Here is a 15,951-nt window from a genome sequence, read left to right on the forward strand (position 1 = left end):
GGATGTTTTGGTAAACCTTGTCCGAGGCAATGGCACGGAGGTAAATTATTAACGTTTCTGTACATCCCCCTTTCATTGAGTGGGAGCAGGAAAATCAAAACCACAAGCAAAAAACAGAATCTGTGAAGCTACCTGAATGCTTCATTTTGAGAGGAATCTGGTGGAGAACTGGGAAAAAGGGTTGCACAATGTCTTGGAAGCAAATAGTACTGAGAAAAAACAATCAGACTGTAAAGAAAAATCTCCCCACAGTTCCAACATAGCTGAGCACCATCCAGGGTGAGAAGGCAAGATAACTGCTGAGCAAAAAGCATTGAATGTTACACGTAGGTTGTTTTTGACGTCGGAAAATAATTTAGGAATTATTGTGGGAGATTGCAGCCGGGCAGGCTGTCCCCCGTTACGTACCAGGCCAGCATAACGCAGAGCCATACGAATATGATCTGACCAGATGGTCTGGTTAAATCCGACATGACTCGTGGGGTATGTGCTAAACGGGTCAAACAACAAGTTACTGCAAGAAATAGATTTGGCTTTGTGCAGAGGGGTGGAGGCCGAAAACTGCACTTCCCCAGTGAAAATATTAGCTATTAACAGCATCCTGTGAGGAATGCAGGGTGAGCACGGGGGCTGACCGAGCGTGTGCACGCTGCGCCTGTCCCCTCCCTTAGGACACCGAAATCCCCAGAGGAGCTGAGCTTACCAGGTAGCCCAGTCCAGTCCCCAGGCCCTAAATGCAGGGGGGGCACTGCCGTAATAACAGCAAATGTGAACACCACCACCCCCCCCCCCCCGCCCCAAACTCCCAGGTCCTTCGTTAGGGCTCTAAGGCAGAGGATTGAACGAAAGAGCTGAAGCAGAGAAGCCGTTCAAAGACCTGCACGTTAAGGCATCATTGAAGGGGCCTTCAGAGACATGGGGGTACGGAGGGTGGGTTGGTGGAGGGGTCCTCCGTGCCCACGCCGGCCTCCCTGGGCAGCTGCCACACATTCGCGCGGCGGCTGCCCCCGTAGGGCGGCGCGGCCGCCATTGCCGCCTCGGTGCGGTCCCGCCTCCCGCTCGCAGAGGCCGGGTCGGCGGCGGGGATGGCGGCGGCGGCGGCGGCGGTACGGGGTCGGGTGCTGTGCCTCTTCGACGTGGACGGGACCCTGACGCCAGCTCGGCAGGTAGCGAGGCGTGGGGGCATGGAGGCTGGGGGGGCCAAGGTCAGCGTGGCAGAGCTTGTCCCGCCGGCTGCGGCCTCACCCGCTGCTTCCCCTCCAGAAAATCGAGCCGGAGGTGGACGCGTTCCTGCGGGAGCTGCGGGAGAGGGTGCACATCGGCGTGGTGGGAGGCTCCGACTACGCCAAGATAGCCGAGCAGCTGGGGGACGGGGACGAAGGTGAGATGTGGCCGACGAGGTCCCCCGGGGGTCACCGGTGTCCTAAATCTGTCCCCAAGCCTGCCGCTGGGGTGTCTGGCTGTGTCCAGGCGGGAGCCGCCGCTCGGCTCCTTCTGCCTGTGCGGAGGGCAGGCGGGGATGCTCCAGCCCGCGCCGCCAGCTCCGGCGCTGGGTTTGTATGAGCTTCGTCTGGGCTCTGACGGCTTCCGCCCCGCTCAGCGGCCAGGAGCCCTTTGCAAATTTTGCCTCCTTGCTGCTCCATGGTAGGGTCTCCGGGGGGTTCCTCATCGCATTCAAACAGGGACAGGGGATAGAGGAGGGGGTGGGAGGGCGAGGGGGCAGCTCCCGCTCCCTCCACCTTGCTTTCCTTCTCGGGCATGGATGCCGGAGCGCGGCTGGGCTCCGAGCTCTGCCTCCCGCCCCAGTAGCGGAGGGAGGCCGAGAAATTCCAGGCTGAGGCTGATTGCTGAGTCGGCAGCACTGTGTGTCCAGGCTGCAGGAGGGGCTGGAGTTAGATAACCAGTAACTGCATCACCCCGGCGCCCTGGCAGTGGGGAGGGGAGGAGAGCGAGCAGAGTAACACGCACGTGGTTGAAAGCCTGACATTTTGGAGCCCTTATCTTAGTCCTGCCACTGATTCAGCCCGTGACCTCGGTCAGGTTGTTTCCCTTTGCGTGCGTCAGCTCCCCACCTGTGGGCAGAAGATAATCTCCTCGCCCACTTTGCGGGCAGTGGGAAGGGTCGGTGGCCTTTTTCAGAGCACAGGAGATGTGGAAAGCACTGTACTGAGGAACCGGGAGGATGGTTCACTCAGTCCTGACCCCAGTCCTTCTGGCCCCTTTTCCCAGGCAGGGCTCATATTTCCTCTTTTGTTTCCTCTCCCCTCAGTCATCGATAAGTTTGACTATGTCTTCGCAGAGAACGGCACAGTGCAGTACAAGAATGGGCAGCTGGTATCCAAGCAGGTATGTCTAGTTCCCCTTGCAGCACGGCTCTCCTTCCCCGTGCCCTGTGCCCCATGGGGAGCAGCGCCTGGCCCCAGGCAGATGGGCAGCTTCTTCTCTTCTCCCCAAATGTCAGATCTAAATGTCCTGCTCCTCCAGCTCATGTTCTTGGGTGGGCTTCATGGGAGGTCAAGCATCTTCCTCACTCCCCTTTCTCCTCCCGTAGGCCATTCAGGACCACTTGGGGGAAGAGCTGCTGCAGGATCTAATCAACTTCTGTCTCAACTACATGGCGCTGCTGAAGCTGCCCAAGAAACGGTAATGGCCCAAGCCCATGCTAATGGCAGTCATATCACTGATTTCTAGGGAACTCTGGGCTCCAGAGCTCTCCTAACAACAGCTGAGCTACTGAGCTTGTCTTGCTCCGGGTTTTATCTTAGCATCTAGAGGCCCTGTGTCGGATCACTGTCCCACTAAGCTGGGCACTGTGGGCAAATAGCGGAGGAGGGTCCTTGTTCTGGAGAGTCTGCACTGGTTTTTAGCGCAGTGCCTGCTCTTTTGCGCCTTGGATTTTCTTCCGTGGGAAGCAGGGTACAGCCACTGTGTGCATCTCATTTAGGACAATGGTACCAGCTCGTTACTGGTCAGGGCATCAAGCATCATTGGTCGCATGAGTTTCCAAACAGACGAACAATGGCCCTTAAGATCCAGCTCTTAAGGTCTGACGCCTGAGCACACAGTTTCACACTGTTTCTAACCCAGTGTCACTTGGCACCACTGGTAGTAGGGCTGGGCCTGCTCTGCCCCTGACCATGTGCTCCTGTCCGCATCCCCCCATGAGATCCAGCAGCCCCAGGCTGAGGCAGGTTGGTACACCTCCTCTGAAGGAAGACTAGGCCACTGCCAGGAAAGAAAAGGGTAGTTTTCCATTGGATTGGCTTGCCCTGTTATCACAGGAAGGAGAGAGAGGGAACAGATGGCATGAAGATGGAAGGGGAGGGCAGGAGGACCTCTTTCAGAGGCAGCCTTCAGTTAAACCAGCCTGGGTGCAGGTCAAACCACCCCTCAGACCATGGTTTCACAAACACTTGCCGGCGTGAGCCAGCAGTGCTGTTGAAAGCAGCAGCTCTGCCCTCCCCTCACCCCAGCTGGTTTGTTCCTGCTCTCCCTTTCTGTTTGTACGGTGAACACGAGCAGGCGAGCTGTCTGGTCGAAATTAAGCTGATAAAAGTTGCTAAACTGTGATCCAGATTAGCTGCTTGATGTGAGTCACCATGTGGCAACACGAGGACTGGTGAGAGGGGCCAGGGTGGCTCCTTGTGACAGGACTGCTGGCTGAACATGCCCCCGAAAGCGTGGGCTGGGACCCAGAACCCTCAAGGCTGTTTGGTTGCTTCATTGTTGTCTAGTTGCCCAACAGCATGGAGAAGTTTCAGCTCCCGAGTGCCTCTGTCAATTTAGGCTTCTGGGATTTCTAGCAAAGTAAGGACTTTAACCCACATCTCCCAGGTCTTAGCCTGGGGCATGAGCCACCAAACCCTTGGTGCTGCAGAGATGATGCCTCCAGGCTGCAGGCATGGCTGCCGGTGTGTCCGTTCCCCATGGTGTTCTTCACTGTGTTACAAGACAGGAGGTAGAAAGTTTTTTCCCCCCAAGTGGTAAGCACTTTATCACAGAGAAACAGCGAGCAGGTCTGGGAGGGACATCAGAGGGTCAATGAGCGCAGGGGTCCTCAGCTGGTCAGGGAAGGGGATCTTCCTGCTCCAGCCAGGTTTCCACAAGAGTTTCAATTTATTTTCAAACTGGCAGTGCTGCCATCCCCTGTTGTTTATGCCCCACCAGTGCTGGTGCTTGTCTGACCCCTCGGTGAGCTGTTCCAAGGTGATCAGCAAACAGAACTGGCCGGGTTTATAGCAAAGAGAAAAAAAGGGAGCAGTTTTCTGCCCGCTTAGTGCTTTGAACCAGCCCACTGAGGAAGCAGCAGAGTAGTGATCCCAGTGAAAGGTGCGGGTGGCAAGCAGGAACTGGGTCCTCTCCAGGCAGTCCTGGACAAGAGTTGCAGTCAAAGGTACTGGGGACAAATGGGAGACACAAAGGCCCTGCGGATCCTACCTGGTTTGTGTCCCATGAGGAGGTCCTGATTGCTCATCAGCCTGCCACCGGGCATCAGTAGTGAGTTACACTGACCTGTTCCAATCCACTGCCCCAAGATACCGTCAGCTTCACCCAACCCACCCAATGTTTCCTAAAAGCCTCCAGATGTGGCGATGCCACATTCTCATCAGGCGGTTGGTCCACTCCAGGCAATACCTGTCCTTGCAGTTATTACAACATTAGAAAACATCAAAAGAGGAGGCTGAGGTGAGACGTCATCGCTCTCTGCAACTACCTGAAAGGGGGTTGTGGTGAGGTGGGTGTTGGTCTCTTCTCCCAAGTAACTAGCAATAGGACGAGAGGAAATGGCCTCAAGTTGTGCCAGCGGAGGTTTAGATTGGATATTAGAAAAAATTTCTTTACTGAGAGAATTATCAAGCATTGGAACAGGCTGCCCAGGGAGGTGGAGTCACCATCACTGGAAGTGTTCAAGAAACGTGTAGATGTGGCACTTCGGGACATGGTTTAGTGGGCATGGTGGTGTTGCGTTGATGGTTGGACTTGACGATCTTAAACGTCTTTTCCAACCTTAATGATTCTGTGATTCTGTGAAAATTATTCCTGTCGTCTCACCTAAGCTTGTTGCTTCCAGCCTGTCCCCAGGGCATGCAGGAACTGTTTATTCCTCTTCTCTTACAGTCTGTTTTTATAAAACTGTGAGCCCCTTCAAGACTTCAAGCAGAGTTGTTGATGTCTGCTCTCCGCCTGGCTGAAGCACCCATGAGTGGGCATGGCTTCTCTCCTCCTTCATGTCCCTGCAGAGACTGCATGCCTCACCAAGCAGGCATTCCCCTGGAAAGGTCTGGTTTTCTCTCCCTGCCCCAGTAACCTTCTGCCCTTGCCCACTCACAGAGGAACCTTCATTGAGTTTCGCAACGGGATGCTGAACATCTCCCCCATCGGACGGAGCTGCACGCCAGAGGAGCGAATCGAGTTCTCCGAGCTGGACAAGGTAGATGGGACAGACTCGGGCTCGCCCTCTCCTTTGCTGGTTTTGCACCACCGCAGATCTCGGGTCTTACCTGTTTCCCTCCGCCCTGAAGAGAAAGGAGCCCAGCTCCAAGCTGTGCACCAGGCCAACACATGCAGCACAGTGGAGACAGGACTGGGGGTGAGAAAACCCAAGGAGAGACACAGATGAATGGAAGAATTGGACTTCATTGGGGACCACCAACACAATGGGGTGGCCAGCAGGATTCCTTGTGCTGTGGGAGAGCCCCAGGGAATAAGGCACCAGGGAATATGTGTTTCCTCATTTATGGTAACCAAAGATGGCCCAGCAGCTCTCTTCTCTATCCCACTCTTCCAGCCCCAACAGAGCTGGAATTAATGGGCTTTCCAGACTGAGAGGGCCACAACAGGTCTGCTGGGCAGATCTCTGGAGCACTTGGCCCATGCTCACAGCAGTTCCTGCCTGGGGGATCTTTCTTGGCGTTGAGGGATCAGTCAGACTTTGCAAGACTTTTTAAGCAAAGCTGGAGACTTTGGGTTATGAACTGGGCTTCTGGGAAACTGAAGCAGTTGCATTTCATTGCCAAGGAAGGGCTGGGGAGCTGCTCTTCCCAAGAGCCTGCTGGAGCTGCCCTGAGCTGGTGGCCTTTTATGGAGACACTGGGCAGGACTGGTGAAAGCTGGGTAAATGGTGTTGCACTGGGGCTTGGGGCAGATTGGAAGGGAGCAGAGCAATACGCCAGAGCTGCCCAGCAGACAGCTTACAGTGGATTCTGGTAGACTGTCAACATGTAATTATTCAAACCCTCTTCCCTTTCCCTTTCCCTTTCCCTTTCCCTTTCCCTTTCCCTTTCCTCCTTCTCCTCTGCAGAAAGAACGGATCCGGGAGAAGTTTGTGGCAGCCTTGCAGAGGGAGTTTGCTGGCAAAGGCCTGCGTTTCTCTCGAGGTGAGCGGAGGGGGCTTCCCTGGCTTTGCCTTGGCCTTTTTATGGTGTTTCCCATAAAATATTGGGAAGGGGAGCAGGAATCCCAGCTGTTCCTTCTGGGGGCCTGGAGACCCTGGGAAGAGCACAAGGAGCTTCTAGTCCTGGAGAGCTGCTGCAGGGGCGTCGTGTTCACATCCACAGCAGCAGAGAATAAACCGTGCTGCACGTTTGCCTCCCTGGGAATCAGGCAGACAGGCAGCTTTCTGTCCCGTGATCGTTATCCCTGCCTTAATTTCAATTAGCCCTGCAGAACCTGCCTGTGCCCAGAAGGTCTGCTCTGGCTCAAGCATCAGGAGCAGGGTGGCCAGCAGAGCTCCAGGCACATGCACTCCTCTCCAGGAATGAAACAGGGTCCTCATGTGTGTCTCGGCTCTGGGGTTTTCTTGGCAGGGTTGGCTACAAGGGAAACATCTTTCTTCCTGGAGGAAGAGCTTCTGAGAGGCAAGGAGTTTGCCATGGGCTTTTGCAGGGCCACTTCTTGGGGCGGCCCTTACAGCCGGCTTACCAAAGATCAGGAACCGGAAGAGGGGCTTGAGCAATCCTGGGGTCTGGCCAGGACAGGGAGGAAAAGGTTTGTAAGTGGTGGGGCTGACTCTGGAAGAAGACCCTCCACAGAGTAGATGGGTCTGTGTGAGATAAGAAGGTGCTGTGGGGCAGCCCAGCCAAAGGGCAAGGGGCTGACGAGGCTGGGAGGGGCAGGTGACACCCCGCTCTTGCACCCAGTGTGGGCCAGTACCAAAGGTCTGGTCCTTTGGTTCTCCAAGGGCTTTCCTCCTGACAGCCTCCCCTTGCCTTCAGCGTCCTGCCAGGGGCATCCTGTGCTGCCCGCGGCACTGACACACACCGTTTGTCACAGCAGAGAAAGACAAAGTCCCCGCCGCCACGTCCCTGCATGGGCACAGGGAATGAGAGCAGAACAGTGGGCCTTTCTCCTCTGGCTTTGGGAAGCCGCCACGAAGAGCCTGTTGTGTAAAAGCATGAAGACAAGGGGAGCTGCGGGCCCCCCGCTCCTCCACAAAGAAAATGCGGGGTGTCTCAGGTCAGGCATTCAAAAACAGGGACACGCAGAAGCGGGTGTTGTGCCAAGCTGGCTCTGCATGCCTTGTCCTAGGCTGTGGAGGACGTGGGCCACAGAGGTGGTAGGAGATCTCCCTGCAGCCCCCCAGACCCATGCTCTGCCTAGGCAAGGGACAGCGCTGGCTGTCCTCCACACCCCCTCTTCTCCCTTTGATTTCCTACTCTCTCCAGCTGGCATTGGGAGCCCCTTCTTGCTGCCCAGCTCTGTTTAAAAGGCTAGAACGCAGCGAAATGCAGCATTTATCACAGGTAAATGGCTTTGGATACAAAACCAGGAAGGATTTTAATGAAGGCAACCGAGTTTAGCTCCTGCTCTGACGCTGGCTCCTGCTGCGAGCCTTGGGGCATCGCCATCCCCGAGCTCGTAGGGCACCTGCTCCTGTCCATATCGCAGTGCCCTGCCTGGGGCATCCTGTCCCGTAGTGAATCCCCTGCCCAGAGCTGGACACACAGGCTCCATCCCTGGCTCCTCAGGCTCTGAGGAGGGTTGGTTTGAGATCCCCAAACCAAGGGGACACCTCAACCAGTCAGGGAAGAGAGGAGCATGGCATCGGGATGTACATGTTTGAATGGCCCAGGGGATCGGTGCCTCCTGCAGCAGGAGGCTCAACCCCTTCTGAAGAGAGGTGGGGTTATGATTTATGAAGAAGGAGAGTGTGAAACTCCAGGATTTCTGGTGGCCCAGTAGATTGCCTGGAGAAGCAGGGGAGTCCCCTTGAAACCAAGAGGAGCAGAGACTTGATCTGGCAGGGAGAGGCATATCCCGCCTCAAATCCCCATTCCTCCAGGCTCCCAAGCGAGAACCAAACGTACGCGTGCCCTAAGTTGCCAGCTTTGTTTTGGGAGGATCGTGTCACCTCTGTCAGTGATGGGACAAGGGACTGGCTCTGTGCAATGCCGTGGGGCACCTCGAGAGGATGGGGGTTGTAGAAAGACCCACGATGTCCACCCTGGAGCCTAGGAGAGAGAGTGGTGCTGGCCTCTGAGGGCATGTCCCCCCACTGGGACACAGAACATGCTGATGCATGCAAGGCATGACCCCGTCTCCCCCAACAGATGCATTTCTCAGGACCTCCCGCCCCAGCATCCGCCCCCGCAGCCCACTGGTTCCTGCTTGCCTGCCTGCCTGCAGTCAGGGGAGCCGTGCTGATGTCACCCCAGCCGTGCTGATGTCACTGCAGCCTGTTGTCATAGGAACGGCATCTGCCACTGTCCTAGCCACGAGCAGGAGAGGCACACCAAGGCAGAGCTGTTGTCCGGCTGCTGTTTGGGTGGGGGAGCTCCCCGCACACGTCCAGCCCTCTTCCCTCCTCCTCCCTGTCCCATGGTGGGGGGACACCCTGCCGGCTCCCCCCAGCGTTGCCCGATGCCCTCCCTTCTGCTGGCAGGTGGCATGATCAGCTTTGACGTCTTCCCAGAGGGCTGGGACAAGCGCTACTGCCTCAACGTGCTCGACGATGAGAGATTTGACACCATCCACTTCTTTGGGAACGAGACGACCCCTGTGAGTACGCCCCGCTCGCCCCACACGTGGCCGCTTTCGCTCCTTCAGCCCGGCAAGCCTGCGTGGAGCTGCTCCGCCACAGGTCCCGTGGCCTGGGTCCCGCCGGCGGCCGACACAGACCTCTAGCGGTGCGAGGGGCAGAGATGCTCTCGCGCGGCGCGTGTTTGCGGTGGGCTGATGGTGGCGGCAGGCCCGCTGGGTCGTGGGGAGATCGCCCTGGGTTCACTGTGCTGGGGAGCAGGTCCACCGCCGCATCGCTTTCCTACCCCCCCAGCACCCTCGTGAGGGGGGCAGCCATTCCTGCGGCCTGCGGGACCTCAAACACGAGCCCCCAGCGCTTGGGAGAGGGCTTTTCAACAGCAGGAGCAGCTTCGCCTTCCCTTCAGAGCGGTGGAGGATGATGCTTCCCTGCTGCTGTAGACCAGCTTGGCCATCCACTTGGCTCTTTGCAGGTGATGGCAGCCTCTGCCACCAGATGTGCCCACCCCACCTTCTGCTAGCCCCACACAGGCAGGGCAGGGGTTAACCCCAGGCTCCTGGACAAGCTTTACTGATCCTTCCCCATCCTTTCTACGCTCCTCCCCTGGCACTGATGAGAGGAGGCAAGAGGGACGAGGGTTGGAGCAGAGCTCCCAGCCCAGCCTCTCCTGCCTCCCTGGACCAGCAAAGCCCTGGCAGCCCCTTCCCAGCAGGACCCTGCCTGCCCAGCCACTGGCTCCCACCCCAGCTTCTCCTAGGACAAGAGCAAGATGCGGATTAATGACGAGGATGCTCTGTCGAGACCCTGCTAAATTCTCTCTATTTTCTATTCCCCTGCAGGGAGGGAACGATTATGAAATCTATGACGATCCCCGCACAGTGGGACACAGCGTTCAGTGCCCTCAGGACACGGTCCAGCGATGCCGCGAAATCTTCTTCCCGGAGAGAGCAAACGAGTGCTGACTGCCAGGTCCCTGCAGCCCTGCCCTGGCCCCACGCTGTGTCCCCCTCACCAGGAGGAGCACCTTCATTTGAGGAATCTGCTCAGGGTAGACCGAAAAAAAACACTTTCCAGAGCTGGTCGGGATGTAACACGTGAGTGTGGGTGGGTGTGCAGGAGGGGGCTTTCGCTGAGCAGCCCTTCGGCACTCCCCACCTTCGGCTGGGGCTCGTGGAACCAGACCCTCCTCACCTCCAGCAAAACTTCTCTCTTGTCAGTTTGGGCGATGGTGGGCGGTGATGCAGATGCTTTCATGGTCGGAAAGCATTTGAAAGGGCCAGTTCCGAGAGCGCGTGTGTGTGTCCATCCCGTGCTCCCTCCCCTCTTCTCTTCTTTTTTGCTGTGTTTCTCTTAACACGCCTGCACGAGGGAACATGCATCTCGCCTTTCTCTCCCCCTTGCTCCTTGGCTGGGGAGGATGGGGCTGCTGTGGCCCCAGGCACTCTCACCAGAGCTGCTCTGAAGCGAGAGGCCAGAAAGGCCGTTTGCTCCAAGCCCGTGGTAGGAAGGGGTAGTTGTGACCCTGGCTTGTTCCAGCGTTGTGTGTCCTAATGGAGAGGATCACCATGTCCTTCACCTCGACGCCACACCATGCCAGTCCCTACAGGTGACCTGGGAGTGGCAGTTTTAAAATTACTCTGCTCCTGCTCTGATCTTTGCTCAGGTGCATGAAGAAACTAATTCTCTCTTTAGCTTACAAAAAAAAAAAGGGCTACCGTGGGTTTATTTTACATGTTCTGCAGAAGTTGTCAAGTCAGACCTTGCCTGGTGTGGCTGGAGGACCCCAGGTGCCTGGCATGTGTCCTGCAGAGCTGTTGGGGGCAGAAGGCTTCCTGACAGTCTTCCCACCCATGCATCCATTAGGCAACACAGATGTGTCAGTACAAAACCTTACCCAGAGTCTTCATAACAGACTGAGTGCCCTTCCTTCCTTCCCAGTGCTCCGCTTTCCATCATGCTGCCAGAGACATTTTTAGAGCAGGCCAACACAGGCCAGACATGGTTTCTAGTGCCAATGGAGGTATACACTCAACAGTGCCCTCCAACCTTGCTTTTCCACCCCATCTTGTCCCACACGTTTGGTTTACATGGTCAGCTTTAGGGACGCAAGTTCTCCAGTGCAGCTGTCTTCTCTTCTCCTGGGTCTTCGTATGTTGCAAAACCACATCTCTCCTTTGGCCCTTGACCTCCTCCCTCATATTGCCCCTTTATTCCTGGCCATTATGCTGGGGTGTGTGACTGCACCAGTGATGCAAGTCACAACTCCGTGCTCAAGAGGAGCTCAGGGATCCCCTCCAGGGAGATGTCCTGTTTATAGCTCCCCAGGGCACACGCGTTTGGTGTTTGTGGACCTGGAGGGATTCAGCAGTTGCTGCAAAAGCTCCCCACGTTGTTCCCTGGGAGCCTTTCTCAGGACATCCCTGCTGGTATGGCACTGCCCCATCTCTTGGTCTTGTTTTCTCTCCTCTTTTTCTCATGTTCCTGCTTTCCTCACCATTGCTCTTCATCTCCCACCTAGCAGCTGGACTGCAGAGAGAAGTTTCTCAGCTGGCTACTGCCACTTCCCCAAGGGGCCAAGTTCCTCAGGTGAGATACGTTGGTGCTTTTAGACCCAGGGCAGGGTTCCCATGTTGCCACAGGCAGAGTCCTGAGTGGACCTTGGCACTGCTGCCTGGCCGCAGGCACAGGAGCAGGGGTGGTGCATGACCAGCACTGGTGGGGTGCTGTCTCCTCCACTTGACTACACTTCTTAATTCTATGACACATCAGGTCTGTAATGCATCACATTTGCATGAGCACAGCAGTCTGCCCAGCGTCCAGAAATCCCCAACAAATGCACAAATTCCTCTTTCTACCCAGAGAAAATTTCTGCATGGGAGAAGAGAACCTGTTGGGGAAGCCTGGATGCAGGGTACCCTTTTCACAGGCCACTGGTTTTGGCCATCCACTGCAACCTTCATAGAGGAATCGTGTGTTTTGTGGTTTCCTCCTTCTCTGTTTCACTGTGGATTAGGTTATGTGTGGGTTTTGGGAGTTTATTTTTCCTGTAAGTCTGTTCAAAGTCAGCAGAGTCTCTAGAGAGCTTGGTGGTGGGTGATGAGCAGGGCCTGGTCCTGAAGGCAGAAGGCACTGTGGTGGTCTTGGGGGCTGAGATGCCTTGCATATTTGAAGGGAATGGCAGGGTCTGTCCAAGGCTGCTCCTGATGGTATCATGTCCCTTGCTCAGGGTGGGGGGAGTTGCAGGGCAAGCAGGGCAGAGGCAGGAATGACCTTCAAGGCACCAGCCATCACTTTCTCTGCTCAAGAGCTCACGTATGCATGGGTGAGATCAAGTTCAGGAACCTTGGCCATTCCTGTCTCTCTCTTACACCAAGCTTGGGCTAGTTGAGGGCATCTCCCACCACCCTCGTGGCCAGTGGTTTTGGGGACAGGGATGAGGCACAGCGCTGAGGTGGGAGCCCTACACCTGGGGAATGGTGCACGCCTGTCCCTGAGACCCCTTCACCTCCTCTCCCAGTGGGTGCCCACAGCGCAAGTGGGGGTTTCTCCCCATGTGTGCGTGAGCGAGCAGATGTGGCGGACACCACGCTGGGGACCGTCATGCCATATGGCTCCATATCTGTGCGAGATGGGCAGCTCCTGTCTGGCTGATACCAACTGTTAAATAAGAAATATATTTAAATACATATATATGTATATTAAAAAAAAAAAAACATAGTAAAGCTACAACATGCAGTGGTTGGAGGCGGCGTGTGCTTTGTGCCAGGCTCTGCAGGGGTGAAACGCAGCCAGACGGCAGGTAGCCGCACTTCGAAACCCCTGCAGCAGCAGGGGACCAGCCCCGGTCCCGGTCACCCCTCTGTGTGGGCAGCAGCCTCCTGTTCCGGGCTCAGGGTGTGCTCCCCCCAAGCAAGGCTGGAGCACCCCAGGACCCCCCAGGAAATGCTGCGGGGAGGTGGGTGTGTCCATCCTGCCGTCTGAATAAATCCCTGGGTGCTCCAGGTCCTTTACCCAGGAGAACCACCAGTATCCCCACTGTGACACACACACAGAGGACAAAGAGCCGGGATGGGCAGGGCTCATGGGAAAGTCACTTTTAATGGTTTATTGCCAATGTTACAAAGGTTGACACACAGTCAGACAGGCAGGAACCACACGGAGTTGTAAAAACACCAACAAGTCTAGGGTTTTAGTTTATTTCTAAAGAAAAAGAGAGAAAAAACAAAGAAGAATCAAAGTTTGCCTTGGCCAAGCTGACGGCATGTCCTGGGGACGCCTGGGGCCTGAGCCGGCATCGCCGCAGCCCCTGGGTGAGCTGGGCTTCGGGTTGGCAGTGAGATGGGCTGTGGGGTCCCGAGGAAGTCCCCACGCCAGCCTGGGCTGGGGCAGCGTGCAGTGATCCTCCCGAATCCACAGGGCCCCAGCTGTCCCGCATGGCACCAGCCTTGCCCCCCTTCTCTCCCTGCTTACGGCAGACCCCTGCCCCCACCACGGAAAGGTGGAAAGCACCCCTCTCCATCCCGCCGAGTGGGTGCCTGGGGAGCCGGACGTTGTCGCCTGCTTTGCTTGGGGGGCTGCTTGCCCTGCTTGGAAATAAACCCCTTAAGATGCTGATAATCTCCGGAGCGTCGGTGCAGGCACCGTGTCCCTGGGGTCAGTTCAGGCCCAGCCGGGTGCATGCCACCCCCGTCCCACCCGGGGGTCGCCGCTGCGGGAGCCCACCTGGCCAGGGTATGGCAGAGAAGACCAAAAACGAAGTTTGTGCTTTGTATACAAGACCCTGCCTACACCGAGGGGCTGGGGAGGAGGTGGCTGCGCTCGCCCCATGGCCGAGGCTACTCAAACCTCTCAGCCCCCCACCCCACCGGCAAGCTACGGACGTGCACACACACGCGCACGTGTGCATGCGTGGGAAGGGGCGTCCCCAGGGGGCTGGGGGGACAAGGGGAAGAAGAGGAGAAGGCGGCCATCTCCCCAAAACCATGTCAGCACCGAGCCAAGAAAAGTGCATTACCAGCCTGGAGGCGGCGGCGGGCACAGAGGTGCCAAGTGCACCCCTGCCCCATGCCCAGGCACAGCCCCCCAGGCAGAATGCCAAGCACCCCCGGTGCCCTGCTAAGCAGCCATTTGCACCTTAAAACTAAATTTTTTCTTTCTGTAAGCCACTTACCTCCCTGTGGCACCGCTGACCTGAGATCTTTTGCTGGAGGGACGTGGCTCATGTGGGTGCCGTGAGCTGCCAGCGATGGGGATGGGTCTCAGCCACCCAGTCCCCGCACAGTGATATGCTGCCCCATTTCCCCCCAGCCCCATGGCGTGTCCCGCTGCTACCATGCTGCAGGCAGCGGGACCAAGTAGAGTGCCTGTCTTGCCAGAGCGGGGTTTGGGAGGATGGGCCGAGCTCCCCCAGCCTCCCCCTGGCCCCCTCCTGCTCTCAGCACCTGCTTCAGCCTGGGGCAGCCGGGGGCCAGGGGGTAGGACTGGTTCCCCTGCTCCCCATGGCCTCGGGGACAAGGAAGGGGACATGGGGCTTGGCACTGCCCCTGGAGCTGGGGGGGTGGCAGGGGAGGTCTCTGCTTCCCCTGTCCCCCTCGACAGACACTTACAAACACACACAGAGAAAGGAAACCATAACCTTATAAAAGACACTGAACGCAAACACCTGCGTGTTTGGGGGCAGCCCCAGCCCCGTCACCGCCTTGGCTCCCTCCATGCCCCCCACAAGCAGCCAGGCAGGCTTGCTCCGTGGGGCTGAGCGGCCGGCGGCCCCCCTGGCGCCTAGGAGCCGATGATCTGGCCGGACCACGTCTCGTGCTTCGTGTGGGGTGCCAGGTTGGTGAGGACCACCTCCACCGCCTGGAACTTCTGGTTCTTGGGAGGGATGGGGCAGACCTTGTACGTCACCTCGTCCCCCTCCACCGGGACGTACTCCCCCTCGATGCTGTGGGAGAGGAAAGGGGAGGTGGTGGGGCTGGGGCCAAGAGCCGGACCCCCACCCCAGACAAGCCAGCACCAAGGAAGGCACTGGACCCAGCAGCTGTCCGTTGGGAAAGAAAAACCACTGGCGATGAGGGGTGGAGGACAGGCAGAGCCCCGTCTCCACCCCACAGAAACATCTCCACCCCAGCCCACGGGTCTCCAGCCCCATGCTGATGGCACGGCTCCCCCAGGGTGTGCCGGCACTGCGCAACCCCTGGACTTACTCAGACACATGGACGAAAATGTCCTCTGTGCCGTTCTCAGGGGTGATGAACCCATGGCCCTGGGAGCGAGAGAACTGCTTGCAAACGCCCTTGAAGATGGGGCCGGCGGAGGCACGCGCTGTCCTGCAGGAGGAAAGGGACGGAGATGTCTCACCGGCGGCACTCGCCCACGGGGCAGCCCGGGGAGAGGCTTGCTAGGAAAACATGGTGTTCCCCGGGAGATCGCACAGCACCCACCCGCAGCACTCCGGGCGGATGAGTGCAGCAGTGCCGGGTGCCGCGACGGCAACACGCACCAGGTAAAGGGTTCTTGCAGGTGCCGCTGGTGACCACAGTCCCTGCTCGGCTCAGCCGGACAGTCCCAAGCCCGCTCGCCGTGTGCCGGGTACTTACGCCGAGTAGGTCCTGGTCCTCTTGGTGGGGAGGGGGCTGGGCAGGTCCCGCAGCAGGAGGTTGCCCCGCTCCCAGATGCGGCTGCCCTCCCGCTGGAAGGGGAAGGTGGGCCACACCGGCGACTTGGGGGAGTGCAGAGGTGGCACCGCCGGCGGGGCGCTGGGGTCCGACGACATGGTGGGGCCGGTGGGCTCTTCCGTTTTGGGGACAGACGAGCGGGCGGCAGGAGAAAGGGCACCTGCACGTGCGGGTCTGCCGCCTGCGACCTGGGGAGCAAAGCGGGGGTGGTTACAGGCGGGGGCTTTTGGCAGGGACAGTTTGCTGTCAGAAATTGCACCCTCTGCTCCCAGCCCCACATCTGTGGGGGCAGGCAGCATG

At 57.8% G+C, this 15,951-nt stretch overlaps 2 protein-coding genes across 2 annotated transcripts; one reads left to right on the forward strand and one right to left on the reverse strand.

Annotated features, from left to right (window-relative positions):
- Window positions 1-717: 717 nt before the first annotated feature.
- PMM1 (phosphomannomutase 1) lies at window positions 718-9,939 on the forward strand (the record flags this gene model as incomplete). Its single annotated transcript, XM_082014070.1, has 8 exons — window positions 718-1,166; window positions 1,264-1,381; window positions 2,270-2,346; window positions 2,552-2,643; window positions 5,332-5,431; window positions 6,302-6,377; window positions 8,882-8,997; window positions 9,817-9,939. The coding sequence occupies exons 1-8, from the start codon at window positions 1,086-1,088 to the stop codon at window positions 9,937-9,939; spliced, it is 783 nt and encodes a 260-aa protein (XP_081870196.1). The 5' UTR covers window positions 718-1,085.
- A 4,816-nt stretch (window positions 9,940-14,755) lies between these two features.
- Window positions 14,756-15,800, reverse strand: CSDC2 (cold shock domain containing C2; the record flags this gene model as incomplete). Its single annotated transcript, XM_082012870.1, has 3 exons — window positions 15,574-15,800; window positions 15,181-15,303; window positions 14,756-14,918 (listed from the first exon to the last, which is right to left on the reverse strand). The coding sequence occupies exons 1-3, from the start codon at window positions 15,747-15,749 to the stop codon at window positions 14,756-14,758; spliced, it is 462 nt and encodes a 153-aa protein (XP_081868996.1). The 5' UTR covers window positions 15,750-15,800.
- Between the last annotated feature and the right edge of the window lie 151 nt (window positions 15,801-15,951).

This window comes from Phaethon aethereus, assembly GCF_964289735.1.
Source record: "Phaethon aethereus genome assembly, chromosome: 1".
Classification (NCBI taxonomy): Eukaryota; Metazoa; Chordata; class Aves; order Phaethontiformes; family Phaethontidae; genus Phaethon; species Phaethon aethereus.